The sequence below is a fragment of the Homarus americanus genome, unplaced genomic scaffold (assembly GCF_018991925.1).
Source record: "Homarus americanus isolate GMGI-L3 unplaced genomic scaffold, GMGI_Hamer_2.0 scaffold39675, whole genome shotgun sequence".
NCBI classification, from domain to species: Eukaryota; Metazoa; Arthropoda; class Malacostraca; order Decapoda; family Nephropidae; genus Homarus; species Homarus americanus.
The window spans coordinates 16,529,356-16,550,883 of NW_024736071.1; the positions used below are offsets into that span (position 1 = coordinate 16,529,356).

At 37.9% G+C, this 21,528-nt stretch overlaps 1 protein-coding gene across 1 annotated transcript; it reads left to right on the forward strand.

The window, feature by feature from the left end:
* Window positions 1-455: 455 nt before the first annotated feature.
* Window positions 456-11,616, forward strand: LOC121871825 (cell division control protein 6 homolog). Its single transcript, XM_042374342.1, has 10 exons — window positions 456-925; window positions 1,553-2,063; window positions 3,211-3,810; window positions 4,472-4,671; window positions 4,975-5,135; window positions 6,103-6,349; window positions 7,402-7,570; window positions 8,699-8,919; window positions 9,205-9,345; window positions 10,075-11,616. Exons 2-10 carry the CDS (start codon window positions 1,553-1,555, stop codon window positions 10,201-10,203), a joined length of 2,379 nt encoding a protein of 792 aa, XP_042230276.1. The 5' UTR covers window positions 456-925; the 3' UTR covers window positions 10,204-11,616.
* The last annotated feature ends 9,912 nt before the right edge of the window (window positions 11,617-21,528 follow it).

The following is a 21,528-nucleotide window of genomic DNA, read 5'->3' on the forward strand; positions in this document are numbered from 1 at the left end:
TTCTCACTGCCATGCAGGACAGAGGTTCACACACAAAGAGTTGCATCATATTCATTGACAGTACATATACATATATGTAAACACACACACACACACACATATACATATACATACATACATATACGTATATACATACACATATACATGTACACGTACATATACATGCACACACGCACATGGGTGGTAAAGTAATAATAATAATAATAATAATAATAATAATAATAATAATAATAATAATAATAATAATAATAATAATAATAATAATAATAATAATAATAATAATAATAATAATAATAATAATAATAATAATAATAATAATAATAGTAATAATAATAATAATAATAATAATAATAATAATAATAATAATAATAATAATAATAATAATAATAATAATAATAATAATAATAATAATAATAATAATAATAATAATAATAATAATAATAAACGCTGTTGTGAATGTTTTAAATGACCCGCCTCATGCCTCGGGAGGAGACATCTTTAGCGTGATTTAAACAGATGCCAATGGTGTTTTTCGTGACAAAACTATACATAGAAACACATTTAAAAATATCTCCAGAGAACTGTTATATATTTATACATATAATACAATACATACGTTAAATTTTCATATTTGTTTTATTTCCACAAGTGCTATTAATTGAGGCATATTATTGATTATTTAAAAACTTAGCTAGCAACTAATATTAAATGGTCGTGAATTCAACCAATCAACAATTAGTTTACATTTAGCGGGAAAGTTAAGTTGACCAATCAGCGTCAGGGTAGACCAGCTGATGGGGTGAGTGTTTCCCGCCAAATACAGACGAGTAAACACCCAGCCTCTGTCTCTTGTGTCCCGAGTTATAATCCAATTTTATAGAGGAAAAAGTGATTTACCAACGTATACAGTTATATATAAAGGAAGGTAAGACATCATGGAATAAATAACTACAGATAATATAATGATTTAATCCCCAGGGAGTTGGGAAATGAGTGAGAAGAGAGATGACTGTGTGAGAGCCATTGAAGCCTAGTTATAAAGGGGTTTTAAATAGTAATTATAATTGTTAATCTATATCATAATAGGTATAGATTCAGTAGTGTCTTATTTGGTTTGATTAGGTTTACACACAGGGGGTTCCTTAGGAGGTTAGATCAGGTCCTTTTGGTTTCTCTGGTTAGGTTAGGTTAGGTTAGGTCTTATCAGGGATTTTTATGTTTTTTACCCCACAATTTTTCTTTATGTACTTGAAAGCCCTCTGCCCACTTTGTGTGATCAAAATTGCATTTCTTAAAGTGAAATAAAAAAGTAAAAAACTCAAAATAAAACTTTCCGACAAACACTGCAGGAGACTGTTAACATTGGAAGGAGTTTATGGAATTAGTTCATTTTTTCCAGAGATATTGTTTGGATGAGAGTAAGTAATAAAAATAAGACAATTTGGAATAATATCAACATCACCACAATCCCTGGTTGTGTATGTGTACAGTGTATGTATGGGTATGGTACGTTTATGTATGCGAGTCATTTAATGTGATTCGTGTATTTCAGATGCCAGGAAAGCAGGAGGCAATCAGTTTCCCCATACGAAAAACGCGGTGCTCGGGGACCAAGTCTGAATCGGTCATTTCAACAGATTCGTCTCACTTAAGTGTCAAAAGCTGTTATATCAAGTTGGATGTGACTGATAATGTACTAATATCACCTTCCAAGACAGGACCACAAAACAGACTCAAGGATGTACACAGCGGCCCATGGAGATCTTCACGAAAAACTGAAACATCGGCAAAAATCGCCGACACGTGTGATAGCCCTCGGAGATCGTCACGACTTGTTGGCACTCCACTGAAACCTGCCAACACCTGCAGCAGTCCACCCAGAGATACTACTACACAAACTACCGACCGTTACCACAGCCCAGAGAGATCATCGCGGAGAAGTGAAATCTCACCTAATCTGACGGATGTGTGCGGGAACCCACGGAGAACATCACGTAGGTCGGTAACACCTGTGAGACGAGGAGAATCCAAGACACCGAGCAAACGGAGATCAGATTTACCAGGTGAGGCTCGAGAAAATATTGTGAAGAATAACATCATACGGATAGTTACAGTGTTTTTGTTACTTAATAGGAAGTAAGAGTGTCTGGTGAGCTGTAGATACCATAGCCTGATGTATATGTGTTAGTGCTACAGATCATTGATGATGGCTTGTTGATGCTGTGCTTTTCTAGGTGATACAGGGCTAAATCCTTAATGCAGATTAGTATAATTTTTTTTCATATGCCATTTTCTTGAAGCCAAAAATACATGTACAGTAGAGTACCTGCAACTACAGTACTGTATTTTTAGAATATCACCGGCACTGTTGTACTGCACTGTACGACCTGGTGAATTTATCCTCTCAGTTGAAATGTCTCATCTGAATTTCTTCTGCTTGCCACTTTTGTTCTTTCAGCTTTGTATCTTATTCTCAAGCAACATTCATAACTGTGCTGATTAATTAGCGGCCTTGGCCTATACAGGGAAACCTCCATATAACGAACTTCTCTTTCCATGTAATCCATTAAATGGAGGCTTCACATCTAACCAACCCTTGATATTACCTACTTTCCTCCCCACTTAGTCTGTTAAATAGAGGTTTCATTGTACCGGTAGTAAATTTCAGTCCTCGGTACAATCATTCGTTCTCCTCTGTTAATTGCACCATTATCTTGCTTGTACCACTCCATGTGTGTGAGTTACATTTCTTTAGGAGCAGCTTTGTTAATGATAATATTCCATTCATATTGTGCAAGCAGAATTTGATTGTTGGAGGCAAAGTATTTTTCAGAATATTTCAGAAGTTTGTGATATGTATAAGGTATGCCAATATGCTGTGGTTAAGGGAAGATACTCTATGGATTGTGTGGAGATGTGTGAGAATAAGTGGTACATATTCAGTATATCCCACCCAATCCATGTTACTTTAGGTCCCATGACTCGTAAATCACTTAAGCTTAGAATCATGAAACGAGGTTAGGTTCCATCTCCAAAAATTAGCTTTGTCTTACAACACTATAATTTTCTCTTCTTGAAATGTCTTTACCTCTTGATCCATCGCACAGAAAAGTTAGAGAGGAATGAATATAAGATACATTAACTTTTGTGTTTGAAGTAGTGGCAGGATTTTTCATTGTATACTGTGCTGAGGCTAATTTGTTTTTGCAGATGTAGATGGTGGACAGAGCCCTACCAAGAGATCAGTTATGCAAAAGCTGGTTTTGGAGACCACAAAACTGACACCATCTAAAGCTCGCCGCAAATTAATGTCTGACGATGTGAATGGTGAAAATTCTCCCTCACCTTTGACCCCCAGAAAAACACAACAAAATGTACCGTTGAGCCCAGTCAGGTTCTCCTCTCCTACCAGATCTTCCGGCAGCATTGAGCCGAGAATACCTAGGATGCAGACCCCTCAGAAGTCCCCATTGTCATCGTCCAACATAACCAATAGAGGAACATTTCACAGTCCTGCCAGATCAACGGTGAAACGCCTAGATTTAAGCAGCCCCATGAAGTCACCATTGAGACGTCTCGACATGAACAGTCCATTAAATTCTCCGCTAAAAAGTTTGGATGTGGACGGCCCGAGAAGATCACCGCGTAAGCTTAATCAAGAAAATTTTCCTAGCCCACGAAGGAGTCCGAGAAAGTTTGCACAGTCTCCCATGTATGTGAGCAGCCCGTCCTCCCTGGTGTCAAGACTCTCACTGGCCAGTCCCACTAGTACAAAGAAGGACATAGCTGTTGGACTTTTTAAACCTGATGGTAAGTCTTACACAGGGTATATATATTTATTTATTTATTTAATTTTTTTTTACATAGATTTAGTGCTTACTTTCAAATTATTCATGTCTATTCATGTTGTTTTTCACTTTTTATCCCCTCTGCACTGGTCCAGAGAGGAGTGTTCAGCAGCTGGTGTGTGTGTGTCTCATCAGTAATCTAAAGTTATCTGTCTTTAATTGAAATGTTGTAAAATCATCTTGTTTATTAAATACTAACCAGGATGATACATCATCTTTAGGTTTGTTTCTACGCCATAAATTCAGGGTTTTGGCATGCTAGCCTCACCATGAACGTACATCATGTTAGCTTATAATCACAGACCAGCAGTTGACCATCTCATTGATCTTTTGAGACAAGTTGTAATCTCTGACACCTTGGAAGTACAATCAACTACTAAAGTCCTCTCCCTCAGAACCACGAACCCCCGAGAGATTCAGACACATGAATCCGAAGCATTTATGTTCAGAATAATCTATCAGTCTATTGCTTTGGGTTCATGAGTCTGAATCTCTTGGGGGTTCGTGGTTCAGGGGAGAGGCGAATGAACTTTAGTAGTTGACTGTACACATACTTTATACTCTAAAAGTCCTTCTCCATAGCCAACAATATAAATAATGGAAATTCCTTCCTTTTCCTCTAGTGACTGCTTACCGTTCTGTTCGTCAGTGCTTGAACACGGGAACTCCCACTGTGTTGTTGTGTAGAGAGAAGCAGATCTGTGACATGCAGGAGTTTCTGACACATCACCTGACCAAAGCCAAGCCTGGGTCTCTTTATGTCTCTGGTGCACCAGGCACGGGGAAAACTGCATCTTTGAACTCCATTCTTGACAGTTTAGAAGTAAGTAATGTTTTTTATTTTAATGCCCAATTATTATCAGTGTGTATTTCATGTATTCCCCTTGTACTGTACTGTAATGTTTTTGCCTTTTAAATTTCCTGTATACAAACACTCACTTTCAGCAGGTTAGTGTGGTGACTTTCTGTGATAACTTGAAAAATATCAGTAGTGTTGGCAGAATTCTTGTTCCTAATACAATGTACTGTACTGTATGTATATGTTTTATGTATATATGCAGTTCTGTTAATACTGCTGTACTTTATTTTTTTGAAATGGGATGATTATTTTAAGATTCACTTCCAGGTAAAGAAAATTAAGAGGGTGTTCCTGAACTGCATGAGACTGAAGACATCGGGCACCATATACAAAACAATAGTGTCAGAGCTCGGTCTCAAGGTGCGGACAACAGAGAGGGAGAACATGAACCTCATTGAAAAGGCTCTAACCACATCAAAATGTCCTGTGTGAGTAAGAGCACCTAACCAGGCTGTACAGATTATGTGGATCATTTACTTGTCCCGGGCAAGTGACTTTTGAAGTTTATTTGCCTGGATATTGTTTTAACTTGTGTCTGTCTAAATGATGTCAGTGGTGGTAACACTTGTTATATGTAGTTGCCAGTTACCTAAAAGTACAGTATTACTTTTTCATTGTTTTGATCAATGTTAATGTGGCAACAAATTTAACTGCATTCACTTCTTGTACACCAAACATCCTAACATAAGAATTTCATTCAATTTTTGACTGGAAGAGGATTTTTTAGTGTTTCAGTATTGTCAAGTTTTAGTTTTAAAGAAGGCCATCAACTCTGTGTTCACAATGGTATATTAGATATTGAATCAAAACTCTGATGCCTTAGGTGGTCATATGACGAGGGTTGTATGGGTGATGTTTCACCATTCTAGATATGAAAATATTGTAAAACCTCAATACCTATATAACAGACTTATCTCTTCGTATAACCCGTTAGATGAGGGGTTTCCACATCTAACAGACCCTCGATATAAAGGTATATATGGTCCCTTAAATAGAGGTCTCACTGTTCTGTAAAACCTTGATATATGTCTCCTTGTTCTTACTGATTAATCTCAAAGTTGATCCTGAAGTCAGTAAAGGAATTACAGATACATTAGAGCCAGATAGTTTACCATGGGCCCTCACTTGTCTCACTTTTTAGGTCTGGATATCAGCCGTGTTTTACCCTGTTAGATGTACTTTGACAACAGACTTTCTCCAAACAATAAAAAATCCTCCAGCAATAACCATTTTTGTTTGGATATGAAAAATATGTGCCATCCCTCTGTGTTAGTTTGGATACCTTTGACTCTGGCCCAAAAATAGCTTTCATTAATAACAATAATAATAACTAAATAAATATGTGAGACTAGTTGTGTTTATTTATGTGTTTTTATTTATTTATTTATTTGGTAGATTAATTATGCTTGATGAAGTGGACCAGTTGGACAGCAAGCATCAGGAGGTATTGTACACTATATTTGAGTGGCCAGCACTTGCAGGCTCCTCACTGGTGCTAGTGGGCATTGCCAACTCCCTCGACCTGACAGACCGAATCCTGCCCCGGCTTCAGGCTCGGCCCACCTTCAAGCCGAAGCTCCTCCACTTCCCACCCTATACCAAGGCGGAGATCATTAAAATTATTAATCACAGGATACAGGAGGTATGATCTTCATTTGTTTAAGATATTTGAATTTGTTCAGTCTTGCTAGCCTTCTCTCCCACTGTGTTTCCAGGTGTTGAGAACCAAGTACATACTCTTCTGCTCTCATCCATTCACTATTAATGACTATAACATCCCCATAATCCCCTAGATCCCATGCTCTGGTAACATGAATATCACAAACAGAACAAGAAAAATATTAAAAAATATCAGCTACATCCTCCACCATGCTGCGTGACATCATGCGGTGACGAGGGATTTACTTCACAGACTTTTGGTCATCATGTTCGTGGTCTCTGTGATATATTTTGTTATTATCAGAGTGTTCCGCAAGTGTGGAAATTATCAGACATCATCACAGAATAGTTATTATGCCTTAAAATATCAGAATATAAATACAATACATTAAATATTGAAGAACTGTAGTGACTCTTTGTGTGTTCGTCCACCACCCAGTCAGCTGCCTTGCTATGAACTGACCCTAGATCTCAGTTGCCTTTGCTTCCATTGACTGTTTTCCCTCTGTCTTTCTCCATGTCATTTTGTTTTCATGTGCACTATGTCAAGGTGTGAGGTGGATCAAAGTTCATTTTATATTTGAGATTTTACCACAAACAAAAATTTATTTTCTGTCGGGGGGTCAACATATTTTTTGATTATCCAGGATCGCATTTAACTATTTCTGTTGACCAGTTCAGTTTTACTTCCGTGAATTTGATACACAAGAACTTAACCCCATTCTTTTTGTTATCATGTGTGGTGTGACTACAGTAAAACTTCCATGCAATGGACTCTTCTCTCCATGTAATCAATTAGATGAAGGGTTCTCATGAAATGGACCCTCAATATAATGGACTTTCATATCCATATTGTTCATTAAATAGAGTTTTTACTGTAACCTGTTCCATCCATCTATTTACCCAAAAACCTTCACCTATGATACTTCCATATAAGAGAGAAAAGGTTACATGTATAGTCACCAGACACTTAACACAGGTAACGATGGCTAGATTATTTTTATTTGTATGAAAAACTCTGCCTTATATTTACAGGCTGGGCTCGGAGACGTACAAGTAATTCGACCAACCGCCATCCAGTTCTTGGCCGGTAAAGTTGCTTCGGTGGCAGGTGACGTGCGCAAGGCCTTAGATGTCTGCAGACGAGCAGTTGAACTCTGTGAAGTTAAAGCACGGAGGCAAGCTGTCTTGACTCCCACACGTGGTAATGCAACATTCTTTTGTCGTTGTACACTCGAGTAACTGAGCTCATTGATGCTTCCTCTCCATTTATTCTAACACTGTAAAGTAGATCATCTTAATAGAATCATGTACCCTAAGAAGAAGGTCTAATCGGGAGCTACAGGGAAACCTCTATTTAACGGAAAGTGAAGTCCATTACATTGAGGGTTCGTTGGGGGTAAAACCTCCATTTAACAGATTATATAGAGATGAAAGTCCTATTTATATAATGTCTTTTCTGTCTCAGGCCTTTTTCTGTTTTGATGTTGGTATGGCTGGAATCAAAGTTTTTCTTTATACTATACTGTACATAAATCCCATTGATGAAGCCAGTCTCCTCTGTCATAACTTTTCATTTATATTCCTTAATGTAAACACTTGATCCACGCATCCTTTTCTGATAACCATCTCAAAATTGTGTCCAAAGTCAGTATTTGTCATCCCAAATCGAAGCGAAGTCCTTGTGGGCCATGTTTATCATAATTATTATTGACATGAATGATATACCATTCCCATATATGGCAACATTTTCAATTTTAATGTATTCTACAACTCTAAAGTTATCAAACTGTACTGGGAGTGGACTTGTAAATCAGTCTTGAAGTATCTCCACTTTGACAGATACACCCAGTTGTATGTATAATTTTTAAAGTCTTAGTTGAAGGATGAACAAAGTGCAAAATAATAATAAATGATGGAATAATTACCCTGTGTTCCTTCTCAAAGATGTGCTCATAGCCTTGGATAGGAACATATAGAATCCTCATACTTTGTTACATCTGGGAAGCCTTTTACTGGAGGCATTACCAATGTGTAACATAGTGTAGAGGTGGGCTGTAGCTTCGAGTCTCAAGAGTTCTGGCAGATAGGATCTACAGTTGTGTTTCTTGTTATCTCAGTTATTACTTCTGTCACACAATCCAGCCTTTAATAAGTGATTTAGTTGGAAATAACATCTAGGTAGTTTTACAACATTGTACCAATATCTACTTTTCCAAGTTGAATTTACAATGAAATTTAGTAAGATATCATTATGGACCCATTTTGGCATAAATGTTCAGTGATACCAATTTGTTACTTGTTTTATAGTTCACTCATACCTCATTCATAGGGAGTCCTCGAAAATCACCATCCAAACGACCTGAAACTCCGCGGATGAAAATGGTCGAAATACCACAGGTTCTGTCCATCTTCAATGAAGTTTATGGATCACGGGTGATCTCTGCTGTGACAGATGCCCCTGAGAGCTTCCCCCTACAGCAGAAAGTGTTGATCTGCTGCCTCCTGCTCATTCTCAAGCATGCCAAGTCAAAAGATGTCACACTGGGAATGGTAAGATTTTTCTAGTTTTGTATGTTATAAAGAAACTGTGGGAGAAGTAAGATTTGTCCTAGTTTTGCATATTCTTCCTCTTGCTAGATCAAATAATCTTTTAACCATAAGTATCGGATGGTTAAGTTTACAGTACAGTACCACACATCACCACTACTATACTCCCGTTTTATTTTGTAGGGAGATATTTTATTTTATGGGTTTAAATTTTTGTGGTTTTGCCTGTTTCCAGGATCATTTGAAAAGTATTACTGTATTTGTAGCTAATCCTTTCTCTTGTTTCAGTTTCATGAGGTGTACACACGTGTGTGCAGGAAACGCCAGATGCCTGGTATGGATCAGAGTGAGTTTTTATCCGTGTGCACGCTGCTGGAGTCACGGGGAATGCTGCAGGTCAAGCGTGCCAAGGAATTACGCAGCTCTAAGGTGAGGCTCAGTGATGCAGACACTGTTCAACCATTAGCTGTTGGAGGGTTGGACTGGAATAAATAATAAACATATGCACATACACTTGATTTGCAATCATTCATAATTTTACGTGCTCTTCTGCCGCTTCCTGGATATTCATCTCCTTTGTTTCTGATGCATCCCTCTCCCTCATTCATCCTTCTCGCCTCTGTATTATACTATTCCCCTCTAAATTATATACTTTTATCACCCATTTTCACTTTCCATGCTCTCAAAAAATTCCCAACCACCATAGCAAACACTGGTCAACCCTTAGCCTGACTACTCACGTTCATGTCTTGCTAATTTGTTATTTTATAGTACAGTATCCTGTTGCTCTTAATCATATCATTCTTCTTTGACAGTATTTGTGTGTGTACAGTACAGTGATTATTTATTTGGTCATTGTCATCACCAACACATTCCTCCCCAAAACTTCATACACTGTCGTGACTGTACTGTACTGTGAAGCCTCTGAAGACCAAAGAGTTAGAGAATTGTGCAGACTGGATAAACTAAGGTCTTAAAGGTCTTAAATGTAGACAAAGTTTAAAGATAGGAGACATATTTCTTCAGGGGACACATCTCTTGAGCACTCCACTTCCACCTCAACCCCCCACACACACAGCTTCCTTTTACTATACACCACCATCACCTTTATAGCACATCCTCATTGACTTGCCGTTACCTTTTGATATCTTCTTTCAGATTAACCTGCGTCTCAATGCAGAGGAGGCAGAACAAACCCTCGGTGACCGCACGCTCTTGGCCAGCACCTTGGACGACAGAGAAAGCTTAGGAAAGTTGTGTAAAGCCGCGAGTAGAAAGTTAAATTAGGAGGACGTGAAGTTACATTAGTCATTGTAACGTTACTTGTAAAGCATGAAGCATTCGTGTTAGTTCGTAGAGGCATTTGAAACTTACTTTAAGTTTTGATCAACACATCAGTTTTTCATTGTATATGTTCCCAGCATTATTTTTTTTAGATTAGTTAATGACAAATGTGTTCATGAATCACTGAATAATAGTCACTCATTTGTTTCATCATATTTTTTTTTTCTAGAATAGGTTTTAATAGAATTCTTCATTTTAGTTGCCATACTAGGAATAATACTTCCCTGATTGTGGTGATATAGATAGATAAATTTTAACAGATTTTCAGTGCTGTACAAATAATAAACCCTGGTGATATATTTTTTAATATTGTAGTTTTTTTTTTTTTTTTAAGTTTTTTAATACTGTAGTGCTTCAATTGATGACTGACTCAGCATGAAAGGATGTTTTTAATTTATGATTTATGAGTATTAACAGCATTGTGCTTATAAATATGTCGATGAATGATTTTGTGAATGTTTCCTAATACCTGTACCAGCCAAAGATGTTATTGTGGAGAATGTTAGTGTTGTTGTAGCATCTCCACTAGAAGTGAGACCTCTTTATAACTTAACGGACCTATCTTCCTCCATATAATCGGTTAGATAGTTTCATAAATAACGAAACCCTTGATATAACGGACTTTCACATCTATATAATTCATTAGATGGAGGTTTCACATCTAACAGACCCTCGATGTTACGGGCTTCCTCTCCATATAGTAGTCCGTTAAATAGAGGTTTCACTGTTGTTTTAGATTTATAACTATCTCTCTTATGATAGTGTTCGCTCTTCCGTTTAGTCATTAAATTGTCTAGTGAAATTTGATCAGATTGAGAACAATATTTTTACACATCTGATACATATTTACATTTACTTTGAGGTCAAATAATAAAGTACAGGAATTCTTTTACACAATTATACATGTTTACTTTATGAGGTTGAATAATAAAGTACAGTAATTCTTTTATACAATTATACATGTTTACTTTATGAGGTTGAATAATAAAGTACAGTAATTCTTTTACACAATTATACATGTTTACTTTATGAGGTTGAATAATAAAGTACAGTAATTCTTTTATACAATTATACATGTTTACTTTATGAGGTTGAATAATAAAGTACAGTAATTCTTTTATACAATTATACATGTTTACTTTATGAGGTTGAATAATAAAGTACAGTAATTCTTTTATACAATTATACATGTTTACTTTATGAGGTTGAATAATAAAGTACAGTAATTCTTTTACACAATTATACATGTTTACTTTATGAGGTTGAATAATAAAGTACAGTAATTCTTTTACACAATTATACATGTTTACTTTATGAGGTTGAATAATGAAGTACAGTAATTCTTTTATACAATTATACATGTTTACTTTATGAGGTTGAATAATAAAGCACAATAAGCCTTTTATAATATACAGTACTGTAATTTTTATTTTCCTAAACTACTGTAAATATTTGTTCTACCATGTGATTTTGGATTGATTTGCATAGGGTAGGAGGAGGGAGGTATATTCGATAGGTATAATGAGAGGCCTTGTTGTGGGCAAGACAGTGAGAGTGTATGATTTTAGTATCAAAGCAGGTACAGTAGAAACTTTAAGGAGAAAATTAAAGACTTGTGACATAATTTTATGTTATACATTGGGGCATTCATGACAGATCAGTAGTTCTTCGGCATTAAACAGGGACGATGTTAATCTCTTAATTCAGTGATGCAATGTTACCAAGGCAAAATTTATTAGATCACAGGAAGTATGTCAAGTTACTGGTGAAACGTCGACCAAAGCACAAGAAGAGGTTATGGAGGAACTCTTGTTTAAATTTTTTACGGGGATTCAAGTTTATTAATTTTCCCTTGTTGTTTGGAGCAATATTCCTTCCATTACCTGCAAGTGAAGGTGTGGAATCACAGATGTAGTCATATACAGGTTTTGTCTTATTTTGATACGTATAATATAAACTATTTATGAAAAATAAATTCCCCAAACTACTGTAATTTGATGTTCATCGTGTAGGCAAACCCGGTAATCCTTCTCCTGAGGTACAGTAGCCCATGAATCTTCATCTTTATAAAGAATTATGGTGTAAAATTACCGGGTAACTGGCTAAGACCTTTTACCTCACTCACCCCATTAGGTAAGTAGATCTGGGAAAATAATTTGTTTTTTGTCCCCAGAAAAGAATGAATTCACCATATGCCTTGTGTTGTAGAAAATCCACAGATACAGTTATTAAAACCCAATTGACCTAGCCATCAACCAGTATGCTGTGTATTCATGAATTATTGAGAAAAGACGCTTCTTCTAGCCGCCCATTCTCGTTGAAGAAGTGTACAGAGATGTCATCCCGATGCCTCGAACTATCAGACACCAAAAACGTAAAGCAAACCCTCCAGCAACACCAAACAATAGTGTGCAAGTTTACTGTAACAGGACTTTACTGGCACAACTCAACCAAAGATTTGATCCTTGACTCAGGAGTCTACTGTTGGAAAACCTTGCTTCCCTCTCTGTACTGTACTGTACGGTACTGTACGGTAATTGAGTTTTATGGAAAATGTCTTGGGGGAGATGTAGCTGTCATTGAAGCTGGATATTTGCTCTGGCAAAATTATAGGAAGAGACAAGAAATTAAGGAGAGGCCGGGAAATGTTCTTGAATCATTGTTGCATCAAGATTGTCCAAATGTTTCTACTTTACTGCAGATATTTGCAACACTTCCCAACACTACTGCCACCAACGAGAGTTTCTTCAGTGCTTTAACATACCTGGAACCAGACCTTTGGAACACTCTCGATGCTGTATGTCCAGACCTTAAGTTAAATCATGATAAAGATATTGATGAATTTTCGAATGGAAAAAATCACCTTGGCTGCCAATAATGTATAAAATCATAGTTATTACTCAGTAACTGATTCAGCGATTGTCTCTTATTTGTTTTGTAATAAATTCCTGATCAAACGACTAATTATACTTGAATAGTAAGCCGTTTTATTCTGAAAATCTTATAAACAAAATTCCACACCTGCATGTACTCTGGCTAAAGTTTGTCTGGTTACTGCACAAGGGAGATAATAAAGTACTGTACAAGTTACATTATCGAAAATAAGAGCTAATTCTCATATAGTCATTAGATACTTTAGATACTGTTTGCAAAGACAAAAATTAAGAATAACACCTCCCCTCCCCCCTCCCCCCTTTGTCAAGTTCTGGATGCGCCACTGGGGCAAAATATTGACTATTTTAGTACAGCAATTAATAATCATATGTACTGTACTGTACTGTGAAGGATCCAGGTTTGCACTATCCTAACACATTAAAAATATCGGGTGCTGACCTGACCTGACCTGACCTAACATAATCTAAACATCTTATAGACCGCACGCTTTAGTAGCACCAAATATCGTCTATATAATGTTAACAAGTATGCTATAGATAAGATATAAATTAAGATAATATGTGAAATGTAAACATTGTTCTATTATGAAGGTCGTGTATTCCCCAGAGCTACGTGTAGGTACAGTAGATAGTCACTGTGGCGGGAAACACCTGTGGCAGACAAACTATAAGTTGCCACAGAGACTATATCCTCGTTAATATTTTACGTTTCATCACTCTTTAAACGTATCACTGTATTCCTTAGACCTTGCATAAGATGGTAAAAAAACTAGAGGCAAATATTTAACCTTCCCAGGCATTGATTTAACTTGTATTGTAAAATTTCCTGTTCGGCATCTCACCAAGCTCCCTCAGCACGGGGGGAGGGTGTCCAGGTAAACCTCAGTGGGTGGTTGGCCGTCGTGGTGGGAGGACCTCGGGCGCTGACCGTAGCGGTGTGTAGCAAACGTGACGTGGTGGTTATTGGCTAATATTAACACTTAGATGGTTTAGTGTTATTATCGTGAAAGAAACTTATAGTCATGATTACTGCTCGAATGAAAAATAAACTTTCTTTAAACTACATTGTTTTCGTGGTCTGACACTTGAAAATTGGTCAAAATAGATAATTGATTGAAAAGTAATGAACCTAGTGAGTGTTTTCCCATATCACTAAGGTGATCAAAACGTTTCAAGAAACACTGGACACAAGTAATACTGTAACTCTTAAAATACATTTTATAACAATAATAAGGACACTCCGTAAAATACACGAGCAACACCACAAACTTTTAGGTTAACAACTTTGTTAACGCCACCACCGTCAGGGCTGTGGCAGCGCTCTGTGGCTGTGTGTACATTTGACTCGTACAGGGAGAACACTTACACGTACTGTAAACAACTGTAGTAGAGTACATTAAGATCTCTACCCACCAAGAGCTGTAGGCTACTGTTATACATGTGAGAATATATGTTAGGGAATATTATTACAGGGATGATGAGGAACATTAATATTTCGTAGATTTTGATGTGTTGATGGTAAGAGAGAAATTTTAGTTGATCAGAGTGAAAATACTTGTAACGTGTGTGTGTGTGTGATAAGTTACTCCTGATAACCGCCCGAACTTCCTCCCTGGAGACCCGCCACGCCATCCTCTCGCAGAAGGAACTAGCATACAAGTACTGTGTCTGGAGCAAAGTTTTAGGAGTTTCTGGGCAGTGATCAGTGGTCCTTGGATATAGGGAGGAGTTGTCTGTGATTATAGTGGATCTGAGACAGGCAGGAGAAGATGCAGGGGCGGATCCTAGAATATCAAAAAAGGGGGTCCAAGAAGTTGTGGGTGGGGAACATGGCGAGCACAGAAGCCCACCCAGTTGGGGGCTTTGGGTGGACATTTTGAGGCCATATGCACTAGATATTAAGAGATATTCTGAGGTCAATAGCAATTACTTTTTACGATACAAAAACGCCTGAGTACAATACTGCATTAAAGAAAAGTATTGGACCCAGCCCTCCTGGATCCGCCTCTGAGACATAATATAAAAGAAAAATCTACTATTGTTATTATTATTATAGACACTGGTATGTGTCAGTACCTGTATGCATGAACTATTTTAAACATAATTCAAAGATATTCTCTTTAGGTGAAACAGTTTGTGATTGGAATTTCAGGTTTGCAATACATGAAGCTGTGTCTTACGTTACTGGCGTATATGAAGAGCAGACGTAAACAAACAGTGATAAACCAACAATAAAGACATAATGTGTGATTGTTAAGGCAAAATTATATAATACATCTTTGAATTGATAAAGAAACTGAATATACATAGTACATGCATTTTACCTAGACAACAAATACTGAGACCAACTGTGCATTCGAGTTTGACACCAAAAATTTCACACAAGGTTTCCGTCGCTGTGACCACCAGATATGTAGGTGTGATGCAGAGAGTTGTCTGATCCAGAGTGACTGAGTGAAACCTCCTCCATAATGCGTCTCTTACCGAACTGGTGCCTTAAAAATCCCTCAGTGAATCCCTCCGCTGAGAACAATGGCGTGGCAGGAGGAGGAACAGAAGGAGGAGGATCGGTCTTCCTCGGCAACAGTACTCGGCTGGAGGCACTGGCAAACTTCACCAAGTCTAAAAGTACAAGGTGAGTTGTTGAAGATGGTTGTTATTACCTGAAGATTAGACACCCCAGTTTATTTTATCTGGTGATTAGGCAACGCTGACCGTCCATCCATCCGTTTGTATGCACACAAATTATTTATGGGTAATACATTCTACTGGCCGAGTTATAAACAAGCTTCATACACTATCGAGCTGGTACATATTATCAAGGGAAGCTATTAAGTTAAGTGAGTGTCGGTCACTAAGCAACACCCATAACAACACCTCATTATGGCCAGCCACCTCAGCGCTCACGACCCTGCAGGAAGGTGTAAAATATAATTCAATCGAGTATTCCATCTCTTCCCGTGTACTCTTCTTATCATTAGTAATATTATAAGTTCATAAAAACTACATAGTGTATTATGCTGTATTATAGTGTATGCGGAGGAATACACTTAGGTGAAGTCATTGTAACTACCTGTTCACTGTCATTGCTAAAGGTGGTAATTAATAACAGCATAATGACGTCTGTATTATACTTTAGTTAATATCGATAAATTAGATATGTAGTCACTCAAAAAATTTTCTATACCAAATTGTGTTGAAAAAAATATTTTACAACGGACGAAGGATTTTGACAACCCTACCGAGACAACAGGAGTCACAGTGTTCATTCTGGAGCTCATCACTCACCCCAAGAACAGAGTGTTGTGAGTGACTGTACAATAATCAATGTCACTTCACAATTATTACAATCACCCAGGCTTGTATTTAGTAAGTGTTTCAAGTTTTTGTATTATCTCTTGAGAACCACAACATGTAGTTTCATTCATTTGTTTTGATCTCTGCCTTCCTCCGCCTTCCTGCCTTCAGTTCTATTCATTTATTATCTTCCCTATTATCAAATTACCTCCAATTACATTAATACATTAGTAATTATTTAATGTTTTGGTCAAGATAATTAATATAGATGATTCTGGTTAGCCTCGAGTCACCATTATGATGACGTCAAAGGTTCAGTGGCTGCAGGTTGAGGGTTGTACTTCCTCCTTTAACTGATGACGTCGACGTGTTGCTTTATGTTGCTGCTCCAGTCCACTAACTCTCCGGGTCTTCTTTTACCAGATGTTTTGTTTATGTTTAACCTCCTTGTTCAATGTTTATCCAATATCTTTGTTCAATTGTTCAGTGTTTAACTAGTAGAATTATTATTTTTTACGATAATTCATGTTTATATACAAGGACGGTGTTATAGGTGATTATACTACAGATTATATTAGTGGTGGTGACCATGTTGTTACTTTTGTTGTTATGAATGGTGTTATACCACCGAGTTATTTAGTTTGATACGCTTCCTCTCCCACACAACAACTGCAACCACCACTAGTAACACCCCCGCACATCAACCACTGCATAACAACCACCCCACAACAACCAGCCCACAACAACCCACCCCTACAACCACACCCTTACTACCACACCCTTACTACCACACCCTTACTACCACACCCTTACTCAACTGCTCCACCTGTGTTTTTGTTTTTTTACGGTCATTAGCCCACCCAGGCACAGGTCATTTTTAATGACCCACATCAAGGCCAGGAGGGCGAAAATATAATAAAACAATAATAATAATAATATTAATACTAATATTAATACTAATACAAATTATGAATATTAATTATAATAATAATAATAATAATGATAATAATAATAACAATAAACCTTAAAAAAATAAAAAAATAAAAAAATATCAAGAGTGAGAAATGATATACAGTATGTATATTGTGTTGTTAACGTAAGAGCAACAATTGAGACCCTGCAATTGTGTGTAAATGAGGCAGAAAATCAGATCAGCAACCTGAGACTTGGTCACAATTTTCGTGATGCCATATGGCATCAGGGTCTACCATTAGACAACACATTATGCTTCCAATATCATCCCAGGCTGTAGTACCTCCCTGTTTGGCAGCTGCCTACTACCTACTGATACACCCTATCTCAATAACCACCCCACACCACCACCCCACTAACACACTCTCTCTCAACAGGACGCACTTGACCAACGCCCTGGTGACTGTCGTGGGAGTAGCGGTAGTGGGTGTGAGCGCTTACCTCTCCCGCGACTACGTCAGATGGGTGCTACTGTGGGTGGCGGTGCAGAAGGCCTGGGTCGTAGTGCTGGTCTTCCTCGCCCTCTTCACACTCGTCTCCCTGGTAAGGAAGTGTTGATGCAGTAAAACCTCTATTTAACGGACTATGTGGAAAGGAAAGTCCGTGACATATGAAACCTCTATATAACGAACCATATTGAGAGGACCCATAGGGGTCCTGGGGGTCCCCTTTTCATCAGATAATTCCAATATTTTTTCTTTAATGCAGTATTGTACTCAAGAGTTTTTGTACAGTAAAAAGTAACTACTATTGACCTCAGAATATCTCCTAATATTAACTGCACTTGGCCTCAAAATGGCCTGGGTGGGCTACTGTGCTCGCCATGTTCCTCCACCCACAACTTCTTGACCCCCCCTTTTTTATATTCCTGGATCCGCCCCTATAACCCTTTGAGGACGATGGCTTAATCCTCCAGCAGGACTCAAAAGGTTATAATGAAACAACTGTTGTGAGACATTCATACACAACAACAACAACAACAACTTGTATGTCTTACACGTTAATAGCTCATGAAGACCTTAGGAACGTGAGAGACAGATGAGACAGTGTGAGATAAGAGAAGATATATAAGACGGAAGGGAGACAGAGAGACAGGGAGAGAGACGAGGTAAGAAAGACGGAATAGAAAACAAATAAGGAAGAATGCGAGAGAGAGAGAGAGAGAGAGAGAGAAGTAGAGAGATAAGAAGAGAGACAGAGAAAGATAAATTAATATTCTCTTTATATTTCACAATACTCCACCTTTGTTCCCACCCCTTCAACAATATAAACATTTATTATACCGTCTTCCGCAAATCTCTCTCTCTCTCTTTCTTTCCCTCCGTTATCTCTCTCTCTCTCGCTCTCCCTCCGTTATTCCCGTCTACCTGTCTCCCTTTGGTCATATCGTCAGGGTCATCAGCTCGCCTCCATGATACCGTTACCATGAAGTTCTTAACGGTACTGGAGATATTGTCATGGTTGGGTTAAACTTGTGTCTCTCTCTCTCTCTCTCTCTCTCTCTCTCTCTCTCTCTCTCTCTCTCTCTCTCTCTCTCTCTCTCTCTCTCTCCAAAGTCTCTTGTCTTAATGCTTTGAGATTTTCCCCTAATATGAATTTTTTTACGTAGTTGAAATTTTAACTTTTTGGGGTTCGGAAAGTTATCTGGTTCTGTATATATAGATAAATATTCAGTGCAACCGGTATATAAGTTTATATTGATTCACCATGTATATATACACATTACAGGTGTAGAATGATCAAAAATTACATTGATTCGACCAAGAATAACCCCACCCCACAAAAAATATCACAGACAGGCAGACAGACAGACAGACAGACAGGCAGACAGGCAGACAGACAGACAGAGACGCAGGCAGAACGAGCAGACAGACAGACAGACAGACAGACAGGCAGACAGACAGACAGGCAGACAGACAGACAGGCAGACAGACAGACAGACAGGCAAACATATCATAAAAACCAGGAAGTGCTTATATGGCTTACCAATAAAAAAGTTAATAAAATAAAATAAAAGAGTAATGACTGTAAAGGTGTGCACGTAGACCCTCACAGCTGCCTCGCCCCAAACGAGGTGGGCCACTTTTTGTTGGTGCCTGACCGCGTTTCTGACCGCGTGTTTCTTGACCCCTGCGGTGTTTCTTGACCGCGTGTTTCTTGACCGCGTGTTTCTTGACCGCGTGTTTCCTGACCGCGTGTTTCTTGACCACGTGTTTTTATATTATTTTTTATCGTCGAGTCTTGATTGTTTTTACTAAACGAAAATTAGTATTACTTCCCGGGTGTGTTATGTGATGGGTGGAGAATTGTGATGTGTTGTGTGTGATGTGTTGTGTGTGATGTGTTGTGTGTGATGTGCGATGGTGGTGATGTGGATCATGCTCATTTTACTGGTATGACAACTACTACTACTACTACTACTACTACTACTACTTGAAACGTGGCCTCCATCCTCCCCCAATAACCACACCTTTGACGCCATTTTATTACCTTAAAATTAAATATCCTACACATAAGTAGCTCTCCTAGCTGTGTTGAGTTAGTTGAGCCGCAGATCTATGCGACATTCAGTGACTGTAGCCTCATAGTCAATATCTGCAGCAGTTGTCGGAGTAGGGCAGAAGCTCTCGTTCCCCTGAGGCAGAGCAAAGCCGACCGAAGGAGAGAGAAAGACAGTCGACATCTCATCCAGGCTGTAACATAACTTCTGCTGCTGCTTCTGTTCGGAGATCACCTCCGCGAGTCTGGCGTAGAAGCATCTTGCACTTGGTCCCATCCCACCAGAGGTTGTGAACACTAGAGGAGTGAAGCTGCCTTGATCAACGTTCTGAATTCTCTCCCCATATGCCCTTATCTTGTCGTTCTCGTTCCTCCTGTGTGCAGCACAACTACTGCTATTACTACTGCTATCAACAAGGACAAGCATCCTCAATCTACCTGTATATATAAGACATTAGTTGACAGGTGTGAAGAAAAAAATTAGGTTAGATTAGGTTTCGTACATTTTAAAATGTATTGTCTTCGAGTCCACTTGATAGAGTACATTCCTAGTAGTACATTTAATACAGTACATACCTGTACATAATGCAGAAAGAAAAAATATATGAGAGAGAGAGAGAGAGAGAGAGAGAGAGAGAGATAAAAGTATCTGTTACACCTCTCACTCCTCCCACCAGACACTCAGACACTCTATACAAAACCAACCCACAACTACTTTTATTTTACCTCACAAAGACAAAAACAAACCTAAAAAAAACCTGAGGAACAATAAGTGAATTCAGGGGACACTTTAAAAAACAAACAATAACAACAACAGCCCAGCCACACACTTTTAGGCGCGCTCTTAAACTAGGAGTTCAGACGTGGGTACATCCTCTTCAACACACCAAACACTCACTCACTCACTCTTGCTCTCACTCGTGGTCCATATAGTTCCCCTTCAATATACACATTGATATATGACGCATTCCTCCTTAGATATACACAAACATATACTAATCTTTCTTAAATATGAGTTAATATACATTCTTCCTTCACCATGTAACATCAGCATACAACATTCTCCCTCCATGGCTCCAACATACATAAACATACAACATATTCTCCCTTACATTAGACATTACAAGGTCATCTTTTCCTCTTGAATATTTCTGACCCGTCAACGTAAACATTTCTAACATAACTTGCAAATTAATACACAATATTATCTGCATCTAATAAAAATATAAATGAATAAGTTGAATAAAGTTATTTTGAAGTCTTGTTGTTCTAAACTGTCAAAGTAATTTTTTTCGAATGAGTTTAACATTCCTTTCATCTGTTCTAGTATCAAGCATCATATAAGTCATTTACATAAGAGTATTTTGCACCATTGTCTTATACACTGTTAAAATAGTCACCATAGGTCAATTATACGAGCGTTTACTGTAGGTGAGTCATGGGTGTTATTATTATTATTATTATTATTAGATATTATTATGTGTGTGTGTGTGTGTGTGTCTTCTTCTTCTCCTTCTTCTCCACCTGTCTGACATATCTCCCAGCGATTATCTCCTCGTAACTCACCTGTCTTTGCTAATCGATTATAGCAGATAGGTGACTTACC

Coding starts and splice junctions, on each gene's coding strand:
- LOC121871825 (XM_042374342.1), top strand. CDS start 1,553: ATGCCAGGAAAGCAGGAGGCAATCAGTTTCCCCATACGAAAAACGCGG. Junction 2,064..3,210: donor ACGGAGATCAGATTTACCAG/GTGAGGCTCGAG, acceptor TTGTTTTTGCAG/ATGTAGATGGTGGACAGAGC. Junction 8,920..9,204: donor AAGATGTCACACTGGGAATG/GTAAGATTTTTC, acceptor CTCTTGTTTCAG/TTTCATGAGGTGTACACACG.